Source organism: Colias eurytheme, chromosome 29, assembly GCF_061535395.1.
Source record: "Colias eurytheme isolate Ceu_HAF_F1 chromosome 29, ilColEury1 Martin Lab GWU primary, whole genome shotgun sequence".
Taxonomy (NCBI): Eukaryota; Metazoa; Arthropoda; class Insecta; order Lepidoptera; family Pieridae; genus Colias; species Colias eurytheme.
The window spans coordinates 4,074,896-4,098,214 of NC_143008.1; the positions used below are offsets into that span (position 1 = coordinate 4,074,896).

General features: G+C 35.3%; 1 protein-coding gene and 1 pseudogene across 2 annotated transcripts; one reads left to right on the top strand and one right to left on the bottom strand.

Annotated features, from left to right (window-relative positions):
• LOC149896189 (phenoloxidase-activating factor 2-like) lies at positions 1-22,210 on the top strand. Of its 2 annotated transcripts, none has more exons than XM_090117948.1 (9): positions 1-156; positions 11,887-12,076; positions 12,531-12,657; positions 13,498-13,603; positions 14,505-14,614; positions 19,406-19,656; positions 20,578-20,762; positions 21,325-21,489; positions 22,025-22,210. In XM_090117948.1, exons 2-9 carry the CDS (start codon positions 11,887-11,889, stop codon positions 22,184-22,186), a joined length of 1,296 nt encoding a protein of 431 aa, XP_089974074.1. In that variant the 5' UTR covers positions 1-156; the 3' UTR covers positions 22,187-22,210. The 2 variants fall into 2 exon arrangements, with proteins under 2 accessions (XP_089974074.1, XP_089974075.1); XM_090117949.1 differs by having other exon boundaries at positions 19,427-19,656.
• LOC149896180 (uncharacterized) overlaps positions 1-23,319 on the bottom strand; it is a 257,603-nt pseudogene that overhangs the window by 124,859 nt on the left and 109,425 nt on the right.

Here is a 23,319-nt window from a genome sequence, read left to right on the forward strand (position 1 = left end):
GCATTCAATAAATCGGAGAGAGATGATAGAATCGAGTTATTTAATACTATCATAATGTCGCGATTACTGTGGAGGTCAACGTTAAGGAAAATAAAACATAATATTATACGTTGAGTGACCATTGTACCAGTAAGACGTGATGCCAGTTTTAACACGGTGAGTCTTTGTTTTAATATTTACTTATTTATATAATATTATTTGTATTACTATAACGAGAAAATGTTATTTTTAATACATATATAGATGATTTGTTTATCATTTATGACTAATGATGATGGTACCTATTTACAAAAACATTATGATGCTCAGGAAAATAATGTCAATATTATGTAACTTACTGAAAAGCTTTGTTCTTAAAATGCTGAGGCTATTATCAAGAACTTATTATTGTTTTGTTTATCATAAATACTGTTTATTTAAATAATATTACAAAACAAAGTCTCTGTCACTGTCTGTCCGTGCCTATGTATGTAAATCTTTAAAACTACGAAATGGATTTTTATGAGGTTTTTCTTTAATAGATAACTACCTAGTTCTTGAGGTTTTTGAATAAACTTTTCTACAAAACGTGCGAAGTCGCGCGCGGAACGTTAGTATGGTACCTAGGTATATATATATGGATATCTGTAGTAGGAATTTGTCAATTTGTGGAAATTGTGAGCTGATTATACTTATTTTTGTTTTAAATGTCTATAAAGTTTTCGTTTTTTTTGTAACCAAATTATTCTGAAACAGCTTGATCGGTTTTTAATTAATTTTTGTGTCAAAGGTCAGAGAGTAAGTTGTAATTTTTTATTACCTCCTGTTGTCCCAGAAAAATGTCGTTTCCCGGATCAGCTTGTACCTATTATTCAAATATCATATGCAAAATATACGAAACTAGCTGTGCTCCGCGGTTTCACCCGCATTGCTCCGCTCCTGTTGGTCTTAGGGCGATGCTTGGGCGATGATATAATATATCCTACTAATATTATAAATGTGAAAGTTTGTGAGGATGTGTGTGTGTGTGTTTGTTATTCTTTCACGCAAATTCTACTGAACCGATTACAATGAAATTTAGCACACATATAGAGGGTAACTTGGATTTACACATAGGATAGGTTTTATCCCGGAAATCCCACGGGAACGGGAACTATGCGGGTTTTTCTTTGAAAATGCGGGTGAAGCCGCGGGCGGAACGCTTCCTCGATAAATGGGCTATGTAACAATTAATGAATTTTTCAAATCGGACCAGTAGTTCCTGAGAATATTTTAGAGCATAATAATTAGTGAAATAAATTATAATTGCTATAAAACGTTTCATATAAGATTATTTACGGTTCACAATTATAAGTTATAACGTACTGGCTTTCCGGGGAAATCGTAAAACTGTGAAAATTAGAGGTAACTTCGTGAATTTTTTTATCAAGTCAATTTACCTCTATATTTTAAGTTTTTGATCAAACGGAATCCTCGAAAATATCATCTAGTTTGATATATATATTTTATTTTTTAGATTTGGTCTTAAATATTACACGTATTATCTAATAGAAGATTCGTAATAATTACCAATCTTATTAATTTAATAATCTTATTAAATTATTTTATAAAGCTATAAATTTAATATACCATCGAGTCACAGATTAGATACTAGAAACTAGAGATGATCGAGTCGAGTCGAGTCGAGTCGGTCGAGTTATAAAGAGGGAACTTCCCTGGGGTTTTCACAAGTTTCGTTGCTAATCGGGGAGTTCCCTAATTACATATTTATATTAGTTACCTACTAAAGGAATCCATATTAATATAATAAATGCGAAAGTAACTCTGTCTGTCTGTTACTCAATCACGCCTAAACTGCTGAACCAATTTTCATGAAATTTGGTATGGAGATATTTTGATACCCGAGAAAGGACATAGGCTACTTTTAATCCCGGGAAAATGACGCAATCCCGGAAGTCCCACAGGAACGGGAACTATGCGGGATTTTCTTTGACTGCGCGGGCGAAGCCGCGGGCGGAAACCTAGTGTAATATAAAATTTAATTTAATAAAACTATATTTTATGACGGTCTCTTCTTACATTTATTAAATCAATATTCTAAACTTAATTTCACATTGAACTAAATTTAAAGATTGTCGTAGTTAGTTTTAACGATCTTGTTACATTATATTTAGTACAAGCTGTGTCCCGCGGTTTTATCCGCGTTGCTTCGCCCCTGTTGGTCTTAGCGCAGCGTGATGTGACATATTATAGCCTTTCTCGATAAATGGGCTATCTAACAACAAAATAATTTTTCAAATCGGACCAGTAGTTCCCGAGATTAGCGCGTTCGCCGTTCCAACAAACAAACAAACCCTTAAGCTTTATAATATTAAGTATATAGATTTATTTATTTTTTATAAACTGATGTTGGAGGTCGTATGAGGTCATTTCTTTCATAATGCATAGTTTGTGATTGCCCATAAATTCGCAGTGTATTCAATTGTACATTATCTATATTTATATAAGCATTTGAACCGCGAACCTTACCTAACTACTAAACTAGCAACCAGCCCGCGGTTTCGCCCGCTTTCTCTAAACTAAACCCAATCTATACTAATATAATAAAGGTGAAGAGTTTATTGTTTGAGGAAGGCTATAGGCTAAATCATCAAGCTAAGACCAATAGGAGCGGAGCACTGCGGAGTGCGGGTAAAACCGCGGAGCACAGCTAATCTATACTAATATTATAAAGAGGAAAGGTTTGTAATTATTTAATTATGTATGTATGTATGGTTTTCACGCATAAACTACTGGACCGATTTCAAAAATTCTTTTACCATTAGAAAGCTGCATCTTCACTGAGCAACATAGGCTATATTGCATTTTCAAAAAAATTAGAGATCCTTACCAAAAATGCAATAATGTAACCCAAGGTGTAAAAAATTCCTCAATAAAACTTCTGTCATCGCGTGCGCTGCGGAATCTATTGAAGATAGAACAAAAAATGTTCTACGGTATTATAGAATTGATCAATATCTACAAGAAAGTCCGCGATACCATATGTCCATCTTCAGTAGTTATGTTACTACAACAACTTTTTTACGTTTTCAAAGTAAATAGAAGTGCCGACAGTAATCAAACCATGTTATCCATACACGTATATTAATCCTTATCCAATGACTCTATTATAAATGTTTTATTATAGACTGTTTCAATACCAGCAAAATACTTTTTAAATGAAAAAAAAATGGATATTCCATTCAAAAGATATAACGAATTTTTAAAAGTGTCAATCTACAGAAAATAGTAGGTATACTGTTCAATACAATGAGCAGGCCGTAGTGCGGGACGGGGTAAAGGTGATTTTCATGTGATAAAAATTAAACCTATAGTCCGACCTTATAGTAGACTTTTCACTGTCACGATATCGCCACAGTATTACCATTATTTCCTACAGTAGTGCGACGAATGTACTTGTGCAGAGAAACGGAGGGGAACTGGCGGGGGTCGGGCGACGCGGGCCGCGTAAAGCAAACACGCTTAGTTTGCTTTACCTAGCGCGAAAGGATGACGCAGTCGTATTTTTTGTGTAATAATTTTATTATACATAGGTACTTACATATTCTATTATGGCGCGCACAAACTGTTCGGTTTACGGATGTAAATCTACATTGAAATCCCAGCAAACAATATTTCAGAAATATTGTATTAATTGTATCTGTTGAATTAAAATCAAAGCTATGTATAATGTATATGTTGTCCTCATTATTTTCTAATCAGATTGTACATCCCAATGCGAATGCATTACTTAGTTAAATGTAATAATATACAATTAAGAACATCCAAAAATAAAGTGTCCATGTAAATAATATTTAGCAGTGCAATATCTGTAATTATATATTTATGAACAAATAATTACATCAGATTTAATAATCGCAATTATTTTGAATGTACATATGAATAAATGATTTCATCATAATATTAATAATCACAATTGTTTTATTTCCCATTTGTTGCAACCCTAGCGTATTTTCGTGTGGCAGCGTAAGTACCTACGCTGGCGGCGGCATCGCGCGACATCAAAGGCGATTCCTTACTGTAGGAAATAGTATTGTAATACTGTGGTATTACCATTATTTCCTACAGTAGTGCGACGAATGTACTTGTGCAGAGAAACGGAGGGGAACTGGCGGGGGTCGGGCGACGCGGGCCGCGTAAAGCAAACACGCTTAGTTTGCTTTACCTAGCGCGAAAGGATGTCGCAGTCGTATTTTTAGTGTAATAATTTTATTATACATAGGTACTTACATATTCTATTATGGCGCGCACAAACTGTTCGGTTTAAGGATGTAAATCTACATTGAAATCCCAGAAGGAAACAATATTTCAGAAAGATTGTATTAATTGTATCTGTTGAATTAAAATCAAAGCTATGTATATATGTTGTCCTCATTATTTTCTAATCAGATTGTACTAGACATGGGTAGGTAATGCGTGTAATAGTACAAAAGTAATATCACTTTGACACGTAATGCAACATCACGCATTACGCATCAGTTACAAACATCACTCGCATCACTCACTTTTTTTTATTTTGCTTTACATTTGCTTGCGTTCATTACAATTATTATCAAACAACATAAAGTACGTGGCCAAGTATGAAGGAAAATCAACTACATTTTTTAAATATTCACTTAAATTGTAATTTTACGATACGTAATAACTAATAAGCATTGCAGTTATTATTGCTATTTTTCAATATGATCTGTAATACTTCACATATCACCTTAAATATTAATCGGTCATCATTTCATTAAAAATCGATCGGGTAATGTGTGATGTTACGGAGTAATATCACTTCCGTGGAAGAGATGCGTGATGTTGCATTACTATTTGACGTACTGTTTTGCGCATGTCTAGATTGTACATCCCAATGCGAATGCATTACTTAGTTAAATGAAATAATATACAATTAAGAACATCCAAGAATAAAGTGTCCACGTAAATAATATTTAGCAGTGCAATATCTGTAATTATATATTTATAAACAAATAATTACATCAGATTTAATAATCGCAATTATTTTGAATGTACATATGAATAAAGATTTCATCATAATATTAATAATCACAATTGTTTTATTTTCCATTTGTTGCAACCCTAGCGTATTTTCGTGTGGCAGCGTAAGTACCTACGCTGGCGGCGGCATCGCGCGACATCAAAGGCGATTCCTTACTGTAGGAAATAATGGTAATACTGTGATATCGCTATCTATGCGGGTGAAACCGCAGGGCATTGCTAGTATTCTATAAATTTGAGTGTCATTAAACTTAAACCTGTTTATCAGTTGTTTTGTGTTTGACCTTACAGACGAATTAATTTATACATATAATATATACATACAATCATGGACGTATAAAAAAAGACGGACGGTATATCGCCTAAACATTGAGTGAAGCCTAGTAATGGCGGCGAAACATCCATGTGTGTGTGCCATGTTGCCATGGCAACAGCTGTCCTGTTGACAATGGCGGCTGTATTTTTTTCTATAAATTTTGCCGTAATAATTTTGTCATTAAAACATAAAAGAAATAACTTGCTTCCCTGTGGAATGTAATCCCTCGTGTTTTGTTATTTAAAATTGTACTGTTGCGACACCATTTAACCACGCAAGACAGCATTTTAAATATTTTTTGTGAAACAGTGACGCAGTTAATCAGTCGGTAGTTCACGACGTAATGGCGGCCGACTAGCTGACTATGGTGAGAGTGTGTGCGTGTTTATTGTCTTTACACGATCGCTAGCTTACTATGGTGGATTCACGTTGTTTGTTCGTAATACGGCGTCCGTCTTTTTTTATACGTCCATGCATACAATATGAATAAAAATAAAAATGAAGTTATAAAATACTAGCGGTCCGCCCCGGCTTCGCCCGTGGTACATGTTTACGTTTTCTCTACATAAGAACCATCCTCGTAACTACTTCAAGGAAAATAATAAAAAAAGAATTATCGAAATCGGTTCAGCCGTTCTCGAGTTATGCGCTTACCAACACATTTTGCGATTCATTTTTATATATAACTAGCGGTCCGCCCCGGCTTCGCCCGTGGTCGCCCTACATGTTTACGTTTTCTCTACATAAGAACCATCCTCGTACTTCAAGGAATATAATAAAAAAAGAATTATCGAAATCGGTTCAGCCGTTCTCGAGTTATGCGCTTACCAACACATTTTGCGATTCATTTTTATATTATAGACTAGCGGTCCGCCCCGGCTTCGCCCGTGGTACATATTTACGTTTTTTCTACATAAAAACCATCCTCGTACTTCAAGGAATATAATAAAAAAAGAATTATCGAAATCGGTTCAGCCGTTCTCGAGTTATGCGCTTACCAACACATTTTGCGATTCATTTTTATATATAAGACTAGCGGTCCGCCCCGGCTTCACCCGTGGTACATAATATTTACGTTTTCTCTACATAAGAACCATCCTCGTACTTCAAGGAATATAATAAAAAAAAAATTATCGAAATCGGTTCAGCCGTTCTCGAGTTATGCGCTTACCAACACATTTTGCGATTCATTTTTATATATAAGAAGAAGATAGATCGATATCTTATAGTAGGGGAGCCCACGATGTTAAATGTGTGGATTTACTGTGAGCGTTACGGAAACCTATTAGAATTAGTACCTGGATTAGACGATAGCGAGAAAAAACGGTGCTATAATGTTTCAATTTTGAGCGTCTTTTTTATTTTTAAAAATTAAAGAAAAGAAAAAAATTGCCTGGAAATATTTAAGCGCGTTAGATATTGATATTTTGTGGTGATTAAGCGCGTTAGATTAACACATGGGGGAGAGGGTTAATTACATCCTATCCTATCCTACTAATATTATAAATGCGAAAGTTTGAGAGGATGTGTATGTATGTTTTTGTTACTCTTTCACGCGAATACTGAACTGATTACGATGAAATTCAGCACACATATAGAGGGTAACTTGGATTAACACATAGGATAGGTTTTATCCCTGAAATCCCACGGGAACGGGAACTATGCTGGTTTTTCTTTGCAAACGCGGGCGAAGCCGCGGGCGGAAAGCTAGTTAATAATAATTATAAGAAGCATAAAATTATGCATTTTTTTAATTTTCCAGTGGGTCCCCTGAGCGCATCCACCAATATTATCTGCTCATACTTGCTAGAAGTATTCATAAAAAGCTACCGTTCCTTATTTTAATATGACGCGCTCGAGTAAATCCCAAAATCCCTTCTTTGGCTCCCCTACTATGTATTACAATTTCAGTCTCATTTAAAATGATCCATAGTTAGGTACCTAAAAATATCATATCTATGAATTAAAATTCAATTCGAATTAAGTATATATCTATACTTAATATTATAAAGCTGAAGAGTTTGTTTGTTTGAACCCGCTAATCTCAGGAACTTCTGGTCTGATTTTAAAAATTATTTCAGTGTCAGATAGCCCATTTATCGAAGAAGGCTATATATTATCATCATGTTAAGACCAACAAGAGCGGAGAAACGCGGGTGAAACCGCGGGGAACAGCTAGTTATTATTAAAATTTAAAAGCCTTTAAATCTACACCTACTATTTACTAATATTATGAAACGGAGCAATGCGGGTAAAACCGCGGGGCACAGCTAGTAATAAAATAAACTAATAAAAATAAAACTATTTAGTTTATTTAAGTTTTAACGATAGCCCGCCAAATTCTCGGATTACGTCACTGTCAAAACCACAGACTCATTATAGTTTTTTTTACCACAGATTATGCAAATAAAACAGTTTAGCAAGAACGAGTTATCATAATAAAATGTAATAGGTGTTTTGACAGCGTGTTGAAGAGATTCTTAGTTTTATATGGTTTTATTGACATTGATATTCATGATAGATTTTATGTGATACTAGCTTTTGACCGCGACTTTGGTCGCGTTTACATTTAGTTTTGGGGTTTTCCAATATTTACTATGATAATTATATACTTCTGAAGTATTATTATCCAACTAATCACTAGTTACATAGTATAAAGCAAAGTCGTTCTCTGTCCCTATGTATGCTTAAATCTTTAAAACTACGCAACCTATTTTGATGCGGTTTTTTTATTAGATAGAGTGATTCAAGAGGAAGGTTTTAGTATATAATTTATTAGGTTTTAGACAAAGGGGGCGAAGCCTCGGGCGGATATCTAGTGGGAGATAAAAACCAATTGGCACTTTTAAAAAAAATATACCGGCCGAATTGATAACCTCCTCCTTTCTTTGAAGTCGGTTAAAAACATTGGGCACTTTTTGAAAAAAAAAATATTTAACTGAGCAACTATCGACTTTATTTTATAAAACATTCCAAAACCCTAAATATTATGTTGCAGTAATCAAGATATTTTAACTTAGGATCGAATAACGTAACTAACATTTCAAAAATATATTATATTTGTCCGTATTTGACAGTATACAGGTGAAATTTTAAAATGTTCGTGTAATACTTTATTGGACGGATAAATTTTAACCAACGATTGAAAAATCGGCCCTTAGTCAAGTTAAATACCTTTCATTTTATTAGGAAAATCCTTCGGAAAATCTATACTACTAATTTGAAAAGCCTATGAATTGTGAAACCTTAAACATATTTTAAACCCTTAGTTTAAACCATAAATTTCCTAGAATTAAAAGGTTTTTACGTCACAATTTAATGTAAGAACAATTCCTGATTTAATGATGCAAAATAATGGAGTTTTTTAAATAACCAAATATGTCAGTTCTTGCGTAAATAAGCCTTGAATTTAGTAAATAATTAAAAACATTATTTCGCGGTTTTCCTCAATATATTGAGGAATTCTAAAAAACTCGATTGTTGTACAAATAAAGATGAGATTTCAAGGTTAGTTACTAGTTTTAGTCCGGTTCTTTAGAAGGTGAAGCGAGGTTACGCGCGGTCATTTAATGGATGGGTGTTATATGCACGTTACAAAAAACAAATTGGAAACTATAATAGTTTGAATAATTTAATAGCTTACAGGTTTTCGATGGAGCATTCCGATTAAAAATTGTACGGTTTTTTGAGCAACTAATAAAAATGGGGTTCTATGTTTAAAAATAAATACTTTTTTAACGGATTTAACACGATTTATTTACTCTATAAATATATAAAACATATCTTGTAAATATGTGTGTTTGTTACTCTTTCACGCCAATACTACCTACTGAATAGATTGCAATGAAATTTAGCACACATATAGAGGGTAACTTGGGTTAACACATAGGATAGGTTTTATCCCGGAAATCCCACGGGTACGGGAACTATGCGGCTTTTCTTTGAAAACGCGGGCGAAGCCGCGGGCGGAAAGCTAGTAACACTACTACTAGCTATAATGTAGAATGATAAATAACAACGTACAATACTTTATTTATCGTCCTGTTGCAATTAATAGCAGAATTAATGACTTCTAAGTAGTGTCATTATTTACTTTGACGTTTTTCCGACTTTATAAAAAGTGCAGTTAATTTAGCAATATTTATTTAAATGTGGTTTTATTTCGATATCTAAAAACGTGAACACAAAGATGAGTGTTCGATTTAAATGTGAAATAATATTTATTTAACGTGAATTATTCAATCAAATGTCCCTTTAATAAATCTAAACATTTTATTATCTAAATCAGCTAATAATTTTGATTTGTGACATAAAACAGAAACACACAATCAACGATAGTTAATTCGAATTCTTGTCTCAAGGATTTGGCGCCTCATGAAACTGACGCCCGGGGCGAATGCCCAGGTTTGCCTCCCCCCCCCGATCCGGGGCTGTACAATCCTATTCTACTGTCCTACTATCCTATCCTATCCTACTAATATAATAAATGCGAAAGTTTGTGAGGATGGATGCATGTGTATGTATGTATGTTTGTTACTCTTTCACGCAAATACTACTGAACCGATTACAATGAAATTAAGCACACATATAGAGGGTAACTTGGATTAACACATAGGATAGGTTTTATCCCGGAAATCCCACGGGAACAGGAACTATGCGGGTTTTTCTTTGAAAACGCGGGCGAAGCCGCGGACGGAAAGCTAGTATACATATAATCTACGAATTATTATAATCTTTATAAATCTAGCCCATAAAAGCTATTTTGCCAGTAAACACTAATATTCTTTGGCAAATATTGGTCGGTAGATAATAAAATTAAGCGGTAAAATAACATTCAAAAATACATTGTCCCCTTTTAAAATAAACAGCTTGATTTGAGGAAAAAATGAAACAAGTTTTTGTTACCTACTATGTCAAAAACAATCAGAACATTTGTGAGTTAAAGCACCAAACTACCTTAGATACATTTTAATATTTTATTGATTAATTTGATTCTTATAGTTTGTTTATATAACTGTCTGACCGCTTTATCTCTATTTACTATTTACTAGCTTCCGCCCGCGGCTTCGACCGCGTGGTGTTTTGACAAAAAGGTAGCCTATGCTCTTTCTCAGGGTCTAAAGATTGTCTGTTGCAAAATTTCATCAAAATCGGTTGAGAGGTTAAAGCGGGAAAGCGTAACAGACAGACAGACAGAGTTACTTTCGCATTTATAATATTAGTAGGGATTATACACGTTGTCACATAATTAGTCTATTCTAACTAATATTATATCTGTCTGTCTCTTCTTCACATCAAAGCCACTGAACCGATTTAGATGCAATTTGTGTGGTATGTAGGTAGGTAGGTTTTATTCCAGAATACGCACTGGAACGGGAACTATGCAGGTTTGACTACGCGGGTGGATAGCTAGTTAATCATACATTTTTCAAATTATACACAGACAGAGTTACGCATAATTTGTAATATTAGTTGTGCAGTAATGGCTCAGTGGTGAGGACATCTTACATCAGACTTCAAATCTATAAGCCCGGAGTTCGAGACCAGGCGGGCATGCAGGAAATAAATCCGTTTTCAATTTATATTATACTAGCTGTGCCGCGCGGTTTCACCCGCATTGCTCCACTCGTATTGGTCTCAGCGTGATGATATAATATAGCCTTCCTCGATAAATGGGCTATCCGACACCAAAAGAATTTTTCAAATCGGACCAGCAGTTCCTGAGATTAGCGCGTTCAAACAAACAAACTCTTCAGCTTTATAATATTAGTATAGATATTTTCAAAAGTTCGATGACATGACGTGACATCTGCTTTCCCGCACTTGGCCAGCGTGGTGGATTATGGCCTGTACCCTCATAGGAGGCCCGTATCCCAGCAGTGGGATCGTATGTGGGCTGATGATGTATTATTAATATTCAACCTTATTTCCAGGCAGATTACGCAGCTAATTGAACTGACTGGCAAATTCATATTATGATCGCAACAACCAGCCACGGTTATAATCATAATGTGAATTTGCCAGTCAGTTCAATTCATGGCGTAAACTGACTGGAAATAAAGGTATGGCCTCTGTACCCTCTTAGGAGGCCCATATCTCAGCAGTGGGAACGTATATGGGCTGATGATGATGATAAAATAAATAAATAGTTGGATTTCAGGACAATATTCACACACGGCACGATCTGATCCCATACTAAGCTTACGCTTGTGTTATTTAAACCAGATGGCTAGAACATACATATATAATTTTTAAATAAATACTTGTATAGATAACTAGCAAACCCGGCGAACTTCGTTTCGCCAACAGAGACTCCTTTTCTTTGCTATAAACATCACGGAGCCCGAGACCTTTCCAACGAATGCAAAACCGTGGAAATCGGTTCGTGCGTTCTGGAGTTATAGCGTCAGGAAGGAAAACCCGACTTATTTTTATATAGTAGATTAATGATGATGAATATAACTAAGTTTATTTATGCATCTATTAAAGTACTAAATATTTTTACTTATTCATTTTTATATTATTTACAGATGAACAAGTCAATAATCCTGTTCGTGGTGTGCCTGGCATACGCCAGCGCGCAAACGGAAATGGCTGGGGACCTGGACGCGATCATTCGGGATCTTTTCGGGACACCAAGTACTCCAACAGCGGACAACGCGGTTACCAACGCGAACACTAAGATACCGACACCTTCTACTATCGTACCACCGCCTAAAGGTAAGTGTCAAGTGAGAAAGATCGTAAATCGTAATCAGTGATATAGTATTTCTTCGCGTTTTAAAGCGGTTTGGGTAAGGCGTCGTGATGAACTTTCGCGGCCAGTGATGAAACTTGAATATTTTAAAAGAGCAATATATTGTGAGCAAAAGTTATTATGGACATAAATCTCGAAACGTATTAGGAACAGAGATATTTGGTTTTGTATTATTCATTTACCTACAATCTAGACGATTTATTATAAGACTAGAGGTCCGCCCCGGCTTCGCCCGTGGTACATATTTCGCAATAAAAGGTAGCCTATGTCCTTTCTCGGGTATCAAAATATCTCCATACCAAATTTCATGCAAATAGGTTCAGTAGTTAAGGCGTGATTGAGTAACAGACAGACAGACAGAGTTACTTTCGCATTTATAATATTAATAATAGTATGGATTATGACATTAATTTTCAGTGAACCAAGACACAGAGTACACGCCGTGTACCATGGAAGATGGTGGACAAGGGGAGTGCGTGAGATATTACCTGTGTAACGCGAATAACTCTGTGATCACAGACGGTGTTGGAATAATTGATATACGGTAAGTTGTATACTGTGGTCTGTGCCGCTTGCTATTTCAATATAAACTAACACTAGCTGTGCCCCACGGTTTCACCCTCGTGGCTCCGCTTCTGTTGGTCTTAGCGTGATGATATATAGCTTTTAGCTTACCTCGATAAATGGGCTATCTAACACCGAGAGATTTTTTCAAATCGAACCAATAGTTCCTGAGATTAGCGCGTTCAAACAAACTCTTCAGCTATATAATATTAGTATAAATTATAAAGTTTGATTGGGATCACATAATGTCAAGAACTTCGGGTCCGATTTTAAAATTTATTTCACTGTTAGATATCCATTTATTGAGGAAGTAGCGGAGCAAGGCGTGTAAAACCGCGGGGCACAGCTAGTAGCTCATGAGCTATAGATAAATAAAGAAATACTTAATTTGTCCGTTTACCTGCGTTTCAAACGGAATATGTTTTTTTGGTTAATAAGCTACATCAATGAAAAAAGGAAAATAAAAATGCAATAAAAACTGGTATTAAACAGTCTGACCTCGGTCAAAACCACTTTAAACTGCCGAAATCGAGTTTTGACCGGCAATGACCTTTTACTATATGTATATACATATTATGTATACTTAAATATGACACAAATCATAAAAATCTGTGATAATTGTATAAAAGAGCCACCAGAGACACTATTTCTTTGCTATAAACCTCACGGAGCCCGAGACCTTTCCAATGAATGCAAAACCGTGGATATCGGTTCGTGCGTTCTGGAGTTATAGCGTCAGGAAGGAAAACCCGACTTATTTTTATATAGTAGAAGATTTTTACAAATTTTCTCGTCTATAATATTTATATTAATCTTTCAGAGTCCAAGATGGCCCATGTCCGTCATACCTTGATGTGTGTTGCGCGGTCCCAGACACGAGGAACCCAGACAATCCTATCACCCCAGCGCCACCTATCGCTGATCAGGTAATATCCCTACTTCTAATATCTAATATATATTATAATCTAATATATATATTATAAAGGCGAAAGTTTGTAAGGATGTATGGATGTATGGATGTTTGTTACTCTTTCACGTAAAAACTACTGAACCGATTACAATGAAATTTAGCACACATATAGAGGGTAATTTGGATTAACACATAGGATAGTTTTTATCCCGGAAATCCCGGAACGGGAACTATGCGGGTTTTCCTTTGCAAACGCGGGCGAAGCCGCGGGCGGAAATCTAGTAATATTATAAATGCGAAAGTAACTCTGTCTGTCTGTTACGCTTTCCCGCTTAAACCTCTCAACTGATTTTGATGAAATTTGGCACAGACAATCTTTAGACCCTCAGAAAGAACATAGGCTACCTTTTATCAAAACACCATGCGGGCGAGCCGCGGGCGGAAGAGGTTTAAGCGGGAAAGCGTAACAAACAGACAGACAGAGTTACTTTTGCAATTCGCATTAATTATAATATTAGTAGGTATAGTAAAAATATGACTGTTCTATAATTTTAATCTAAATATCATTCTATGTACTTACCATGTTTTTATACTATAAATGATTTATTATATATACGACTGACCGGTTGGCTTGGTTGGTAGTGGCCCTGCCTTCCAAGCCTGAGGTCGTGGGTTCGATTCCCACCCGGGGCAAATATTTGTGTGATGAACATAGATGTTTGCTCTGTGTCTGGGTGTTAATTATCTATATAAGTATTTATTTAAAATTATATAAGTGTGTTTATCAGCCATCTGGTTTCCATGACACAAGCGAAAGCTTAGTATGTGATTAGATTGTGCCGTGTGTGAAAATTGTCCTGAAATATTTATTTATTTATTATTTATTTATTTATGATTGGTAAAACCAAAATTTACAGCGTCAAGGTTGCGGTTGGAGGAATCCCGATGGTGTCGGGTTCCGTATCACTGGTGATAAAGATGGTGAAGCCAAGTTCGGGGAGTTCCCTTGGATGGTCGCTGTTTTGAAGTAAGATTTACATAATAAATTATTATTGACGCACTATAAAAAACTTGACTCACAATTTTATTTAATAAATAAGTAATATATCATAAAAATATATAAAAAAGAATCATCAAAATCGGTTCACTCAGACTAAAGTTATGTGGTAACAAACACATAAAAATACAGTTGTATCAAAAACCTCTTCCTTTTTTTAAAAATCGGTTGATTAATGGCATTGTTAATTGAATCAACACCATATTCCGTCGCAGTAATGTTCAAATTCCATTGTTCATTAGAAAACTCTGCTCAATGGACGCATAGGCAGACTTTAACTTTGGACAATTTTTGAGCGTGTTTGTGTGTCTAGTTGTTTATTATGCGTCAATGTTATTATGTTTTCTTTGCACTGGTCTGCACGAGCATGTTAAAAGCACGGGGTTGCACTTGCTGAAGTGAAACTTCTTTATCGGGGTTGGGAAAAAATTTAGTGTAACATTTTTTCGTTACGCGTGACATTTTTCCGTTACGCGCCATCTTTTACTTATCCCTACCACGCGTGATTCGACGTATTTCTGTAAAGTTGCATATATGTAGTAAATTATTTTTTTGAAAAATAAGGTCATAAAGAAGTTTCACTTCGTACGTGTGTACACTAGTACACGCACACATTTTTTTGTTATATTTCTTTTTTTATTGAGAATAGGGAAGCGCTTGACCACAATCTCGCCTGATGTTAAGCTGAGATGTGGTCTAACATGGTATGTGCTTCCCTAGAAGGTTCCTCACTCTACGCTTGAATGAACTTTGTATTAACTAATTTATACCTTTTTTATTTAGAACTAGATTTCCGCCCGCGGCTTCGCCCGCATTTTCAAAGGAAAACCCGCATAGTTCCCGTTCCCGTGGGATTTCCGGGATAAAACCTATCCTATGTGTTAATCCAAGTTACCCTCTATATGTGTGCTAAATTTCATTGTAATCGGTTCAGTAGTTTTTACGTGAAAGAGTAACAAACATCCATACATCCATACATCCATACATCCATACAAACTTTCGCCTTTATAATAGTATTAAGATTTAGATAAGATCAATAGCTATGTCCACAATATCACAAACAGATTTAATATAGACATTTTAACAGACAGATTATATTTAAACTGTGCACTTACCCCTTATAAAGAATTAGCGACAATATAGTTTTTAACTATACTTTATCAGTCAGGATAATTATTCATTTCTTATTTAACATTTATTTCGGGTTAAAAATGGGCAAGCTTGCACTGTATGTTTGTTTCACGGCATGTTTCCAATACCTAGCCTGGTTAAAATGTGTAAGATTAGTTCATCATGATTTATTTATTTATTTATTTAGAAAACAAGCTTTCACATTTATTTAAAATACAATTTTGCGATGCGAAACCTTACGAGGTTTGTAGCAACGCTCACAGTCGCATAAACACCGTTTGTTATTCGCAAGGAAGACAAAAGATGTGCCTACTTAAACCGGTTCCTTATCTATTCATGACATACAAATACAGGGTGTTCATTACAATGTTGTTTTTTATGTTCATTTTATTGTTTTTATTAATTCGTGAAAATATATTTTGTATATTCTTTTATAGTTTTTAATATTAACGACCTTCGTGACTTTTCGTGGCATAGAGTTAAGTATAGTGGGTAATAAGAGATTTGACGTACGCTTCCCATAAAAATTATGTACTTTAGGAATCATTAATTTATTGTTAGTTATTTGTCTGGTAGCAAACTGATGCGAAATGGGATTTTGAAAGTTTATGTTATGAAATTGTTCTATGAGAAAAAACTTTTGAAACATTTGTTTTATTGGCAGTACATTACAATAGCTAAATAGTTCGAGAGGTTTATCTTTAAACTTGTTTTTAATATTAATAGGTACAATTTTTTTGATTATTCTTAGTTGTAAATTTGCGATCCTATCTATGTAAGTATTAAATGTGCGTCCATAACTTGTGATACCGTACTGTATTATCGATTCTGCCAATGATCTGTAGACACAAAGAAGAATTTTGTATGGTACTTTATTTCTGATGATATATAATTTTGAGAGTATGGCCCTAAGTTTTTCACACAGATTATCTATATGATGGTTCCAATTAAACCTATTATCAACAATTAGTCCTAAGTAAGTATAGTAAGGCACTTGATCCACACATTCACACGAGCAGTCCGAGTTATAATATGTAGCCTTGTGATTATGCGCAATGATTTTAAAATTATTACAGTTTTTCAAATGGCTCGAGTGTACATGTACTATTTTTGTTTTCTTAACATTTATGACAAGACCCGCATCGTGCGACCACATTAGGATACGCGTAAAATCTTCCTGTAACTGTTGAGCTGCAATGTTAATATTTTTGTCTGAGGCTATAAGACAGGTGTCATCAGCATATTGATAGATAGAACAGTTGTTGATGACATGTTCCATATCATTAACATACGCCAAGTACAATAAAGGTCCTAACACAGAGCCCTGTGCTGTACCCTCGGTGACGGTCATTTCATTGCTCATTTCATCGCCTACTTTAACACGAAATTTTCTATTAGCAAGATAATCTTTAAACCATCCCAGAAGAGGTCCACGGATACCGGAGTTGTCTAGTTTGTGTATAAGAGTGTCATGCCTGAGTGTATCGAATGCCCTACTATAATCGATAAATAATAGCAGTACATGTTTTTTGTTATCGAGACATGAGTTTACTTCATCTGTAAATTTTGACAAGAGTTGTGAAGTTGACTTACATGGTTGAAATCCAAATTGAGAGACAGATAAAATTTTATTTACGGCATAGAAATTCTGCATTTGTTCGGCTATAAATTTTTCCACGATTTTGTCTAATACCGGAAGAATGGTAATCGGGCGATAATTTTCATACTCACTTCGCGAACCCTTTTTGTGAATAGGTCGGATTATCCCAGTTTTCAACTCTATAGGATATTTAGCATTAACAATAGATGCATTAATAAATTTAACGATAATGTCTACGATTTTAGTGCATATATTTTTTATGTCAATACATCGAATGTTGTCGAGTCCAGGAGCTTTGTTGATATTAAGTTTTTTTATTATATTACATACTTTTTCTCTGTTAGCTTTTTTAAGTAGCATTGATTTATTTTGTGGATAATAATAATCATTTTCACATAATAGACGCTTATTGCATTTAGGAATAATTTGTTTAATACTATAATAAAATTCTTGTGCAAAATTATTAGCAATTGTTTTAATGTCTATGTTATTTTTATGAAATGCTTTTAAGATACAATTGTCTATAGAATTTTTGCAGCGACCTGTTAATGAATTCAGAATTTGCCATAAAGCATGACTGTTGTTGTAGTTTTGATTAATTTGATTAAGGTAGTAATTATTTCTTGATTTTTCTATGAATTTGCGCGTTTTGTTACGTAATCTATTGTATTTTAATCGAAGTATTTTATTAGTCGGATCATTTTTCCATTCAATAAAAGATAAATCTTTTTTTTTACACATAGTTTTTATGGTGGTAGTGATCCAAGGATCTTTGTTTCTTTTACTTGATGTTGAAATTATATGTTCAAATTGTGATTGATTATAACAGTTTTGGATGGTAGTTTTTAAGTTATCATATAATTTATATGGACACTCTGTATTCGTAAAATCATCCCATCAAGCAAATTATTAAGTTTATTGTTATCTATTTTTCGAACGACTTTAACATCACCCTGTACCTGTGTTAATGATTGTCCAATGCACGACAATACGATCATACGGTGATCAGCCATTGCAGTGCCGAGCGCGCCCGAGTAGATAGATATAGAGACTCTCCGAGTCGCGAACAGCCGATCGGTACGCGATTTAAGTATCTATAATACCTATACTATCTAAGAGATTTAATCGCGTGCCATCGGGATACCTAGGGTTACCACGGACTACCGACGTTATATGATACTGTTATAGTTTGATGGCCAATATTCAAACTACGGTTATAGATAGACAGCTATCTCCGATAGCTAGTAAGGTTCTATCTATCGTAAGATAGATACGACATTGGGAACGGCCATTACTGGCTGACAGCTGTCAAAACGTTATTGGGACGCTCAAATAGACAAATTCAAAGAGAAAAATATACCTCTAGTAAGCAGTTAGTCTTCCAGACGATAGATAGCGATCAGAGATAGGTTAGCTTATCGCTATTAAGCTTATGGGGACGCTAAAACAAAAAATAGATAGCATTTTCTATCTTTAGTAGGGTTAAACCGAAGATAGATACGATATTGGGAACGGAATGAATAGGCTCTTACGTAGTGTATTATAGATACTCTAATCGCGTACCGATCGGCTGTTCGCTACCGTATTCGGGTAATCCTTACTAATATTATAAATGCGAAAGTAACTCTGTCTGTCTGTCTGTTACTCAATCACGCCTAAACTACTGAACCAATTTGCATGAAATTTGGTATGGAGATAATTTGATACCCGAGAGAGGACATAGGCTACCTTTTATTGCAAAATATGTACCACGGGCGAAGCCGGGGCGGACCACTAGTACTAAATAAATGCTACTAAATAAATAATTGAGTGTTATCTATATATTATGTATTTATTAAATATTATATTTATCGTCGCCTAGTACCCACAATACAAGCCTTAATTGAGCTTACTGTGGGACTAGGTCGATTTGTGTAATAATGTCCTATAATATTTATTTATATTTATTTATAATGCTCGAAAGTAAACCATGCACGTCAAAACCAATGACCCGACCGTTCCCACACCATGTCATCTAATCTGACCTCCAGTTTGAATTACGTTGATCCCAGGATAGAGCCTGTTAACGATGATGAGCCAGATGGTCAGAAACTCAACGTATATGTGGGGGGTGGTTCGTTAATACACCCTAAAGTGGTGCTAACAGCTGCTCATTATGTGACCACTACGAAGGCTCTGAAGGTCAGAGCAGGGGAATGGGACACGCAAACGACGAAAGAGATCTATCCGCACCAAGATCGGGATGTGGATAAGACGATCGTGCATAAGGACTTTAATAAGAGTGAGTATTTTTTATTGACTAACACAAGTTTTTAGGACTTTAAACGGATTTTAAACGAGATTTATTCATCATTTACGAGATGGCCCGTGAACACGCTCGTTGTAAATCACGGGTTAAATAATACATATAAATAAGTCGCGTTTAAAATCTGTTAAAAATTCTTCAATTAGTGAATATTTGTTTTTGTAAGTTGTCTGAATTATCTATACTAAGGCCAACGAGACGAGATATAAAACGTAAACATTCTGACCTTTTTAAATGACATTTTTTTAAGATAAATAAAATTCGATCACGAGGCGTGATTCGAACCCGCGTCTTTCTGCCATTCCAAGGCGACGACGCCTTGATCTCTCGGCCAACCTTTCTACTGTTTAGGTTTTATGTGCCCTAAAGGACACCTCACGCCAATTATTGAGATAATCATCTCAATAATTGGCGAGAGATATTATTATTAAAACAACCGTCTCAACCAATATGAAACACTAGCTGCGCTGCGCGGTTTCACCCGCGTGGCTCCGCTCCTGTTGGTCTTAGCGTAATGATATATAGCCTTCCTTGATAAATGGGCTATCTAACACTGAAAGAATTTTTCAAATCGGACCAGTAATTCTTGAGATTAGCTCGTTCAAACAAACAAACAAACACTTCAGCTTTAGAATATTGTTACGATGGAAGGCGGCCTTTGTTGAATTTCATATTTTGTTTAGCATTCAAATGCCTTATAAATAAGAAATTTTTTAAACGGAATTCGACCATCGTCTTTCGCCATAACACTAAGAAATGTTTTTTTGAAGTGAAACTTCTCGTTGCTCGTTGAGAGTTAAATTTCAAGGTCGCGTCATGGCAATACCGTCACGTCATAGAATAAGGCGACGATTTTGGAATCTTGCAAAAGTCACTTCTGACATCTTTTTTTTACAGATAACCTATTCTACGATATAGCCCTATTAATTCTATCATCCCCTCTGGAGTTGGCGCCCAACGTAGGGGTGGTATGCTTACCTCCCCCCCGGGAACGTGCTGTGGGGGGGACTCAGTGCTTTGCGTCCGGGTGGGGTAAGGATAAGTTCGGGAAGGAGGGACGGTACCAGGTTATATTGAAGCGGGTGAGTTTTTTTTAATATTTTTGAAGTGAAAACTTCTTTAGTGGCGTTGGGTATCAGGACACGTGACCTGATCGAAAAAGCGTAAGACGGATACCATTCCAAAATATCAAACATGCTCAACGTTAATAATCAAGTTTTCACTTCTGCCGGCACTCCCCCAGTGCAACCCGTCTTTTTTTATTGACAGTGTTTTACACGCTCTTTTATTAAATTCATCTGTATCCTACTAATATTAAAAAAGCGAAAGTTTGTGAGGATGGACGTGTATGTGTGTTTGTTACTCTTTCACGCAAACACTACTGAACCGGTTACAATGAAATTTAGCACGCATATAGAGCTTCGCTCGCGTTTTCAAAGAAAATCCCGCATAGTTCCCGTTCCCGTGGGATTTTCGGGATAAAACCTATCCTATGTGTACTAATATTTATAAATGCCTGGAAGCGATCATTCTTTAGTGATAAGGCCGCACTAGCTATAAGTTTTAGTTTTAAGTAATAGAAATATGTATACTAGCATAATAAAGTGTAATAAAATAAAATATAAATGCATTTTTTGCTTCCAGGTGGAATTACCTGTAGTCGAAAGACGTCAATGTCAAACTGCGTTACGCAAAACGCGTTTGGGTCATTTCTTCGAACTCCACACGTCGTTTATGTGCGCGGGGGGAATTGGGGGGAAAGATACTTGTAAAGGGGATGGGGGTTCACCCCTCGTTTGTCCTATACAGGTGAGACGGTCTTTTTTATTATGATTTTACTCAAATTGGTGGTACATGGTAAAACTATGAATAAATAAATGATTGAGTTTGAATGGTAATTGACCGATACAAACAATTTATTACTTCGTAAGAGCTTTCACATCTTAACTGAGTGAAATTCCCACATGATCTCTCAAATCGCTGCCTTGGTACAAGGGTTAACGCGTGAGCGTAGAATCGAAGGGTCCTGGGTTCGATTCCCGGTGGAGACGGAGAAAAACTAGGGGTTTCACTAAGTTTCCTCCAGTACGCCACAAAGTTGTAAAATTACGAGTAATTAATAATTATACCACGGTTGAATATACTTTTTCCTCTTGTTCTGACATTTGATTTGTAAACAACATACTTTTATAATTTTTAATTCATTTTTTCATGCTCCTACTTTGTTATTATTATTATGTTACTCTCTTTACTCTTACTCTCTTTTGCGGAGACCTCATTTAATTTTAAGAGAAATTTTGTATGTAATGTTTTTGGCAATAAATTTATTTTCTTTTTTAAACAGTACGAAAAAGACCGTTATGTACAGAACGGTATAGTCGCGTGGGGGATCGGGTGTGGGGAGGACGGTACTCCCGGCGTGTATGTGGATGTTGGTAACTTGCGCAATTGGATTGACGACAAGATAGCCGGCGAGGGCTTGGATGTTAAGACTTACAGTTATTAAATGAAATATATGTTTAGATAATTATTTGGTGTTTTATTTGACTACCATTATCATCATCAGATGTTCCTTCTTCAGGGATAGGGGCCTTCTATGAGGGCTAAGGCCATATTTTTACCCTATCACTACATAGTATAAAACAAAGTCGCTTTCTCTGTCTTTATGTCTCTATGTCCCTATGTATGCTTAAATCTTTAAAACTACGCAACGGATTTTGATGCGGTTTTTTTAATAGATAGAATGATTCAAGAGGAAGGTTTTAGTATATCATTTATTAGGTTGTAGATAAAGCGGGCGAAGCCGCGGGGGGTAAGCTAGTTATTAATAAATTTTAGAACATTAGTATACTATGATATCTAATCTACAGAAAAATGAATGTTTGTCTATACTCTATGTATATGTTCTTTATGGAATCATAAACTATGCATTTGATCGTGGGATTTATAGAAAAAGACCGTTACACAGATAGAGCTGTTTGGTGTTTTATTTAGCCTTTAGATAATAAATGATAAAGAGAATGGATGTATGTACTGTAATCTGACTAATGCCTACTATAATATCTTTATGTATAAAAAGTACGTGTCACTTTGTCCACGAACTACAAAACTACTAAACCGATTTTAAATTTGATTTGCACCCCGTGTGCAGTTCTACCTTGAAAGATAGGATAGGTTACATTTCAGTTTATAGTCGCAAAATTATTTTATTGCAAATTATAATTTGTAAGTTTGTACATTATTTGACAGCTTAAAAATTATCTAGATAGCTCAAAACGATTCCTACATAATATGGCGATTGGCGACATCTGCTGACTGAATTGAGTAAGTATTCAATAGATGGCGCTATTATTTAATAGACCTGAGAAAGGATATAGGATAAATTTTTATCCCGGAAATCCCATAGGAACTTGAACTATGCGGGGTTTTCTTTGTAAAGTAGCTTATGAATTTTGGATCTTCAGTTATGAGCTAGCTACATACCAAATTTCATTGTAATCGGTTCAGTAGTATTTGCGTTGCCTCACAAACTTTCGCATTTATAATATTAGTCAGTTGAATTTTTCTTTTTTATAGTATTGTTCACGCTCACAATGCAATAAACAATCGTTATTAATTATAAGTTACCTTTATTCTGTT

What these genes read in the sequence shown, in the direction of transcription:
- LOC149896189 (XM_090117948.1), top strand. Translation starts at nt 11,887, where the DNA reads ATGAACAAGTCAATAATCCTGTTCGTGGTGTGCCTGGCATACGCCAGC. An exon ending in CGCCACCTATCGCTGATCAG is followed by an intron (nt 13,604 to 14,504) that starts GTAATATCCCTA and finishes CAAAATTTACAG; the next exon opens with CGTCAAGGTTGCGGTTGGAG. An exon ending in CCCTCGTTTGTCCTATACAG is followed by an intron (nt 21,490 to 22,024) that starts GTGAGACGGTCT and finishes TTTTTTAAACAG; the next exon opens with TACGAAAAAGACCGTTATGT.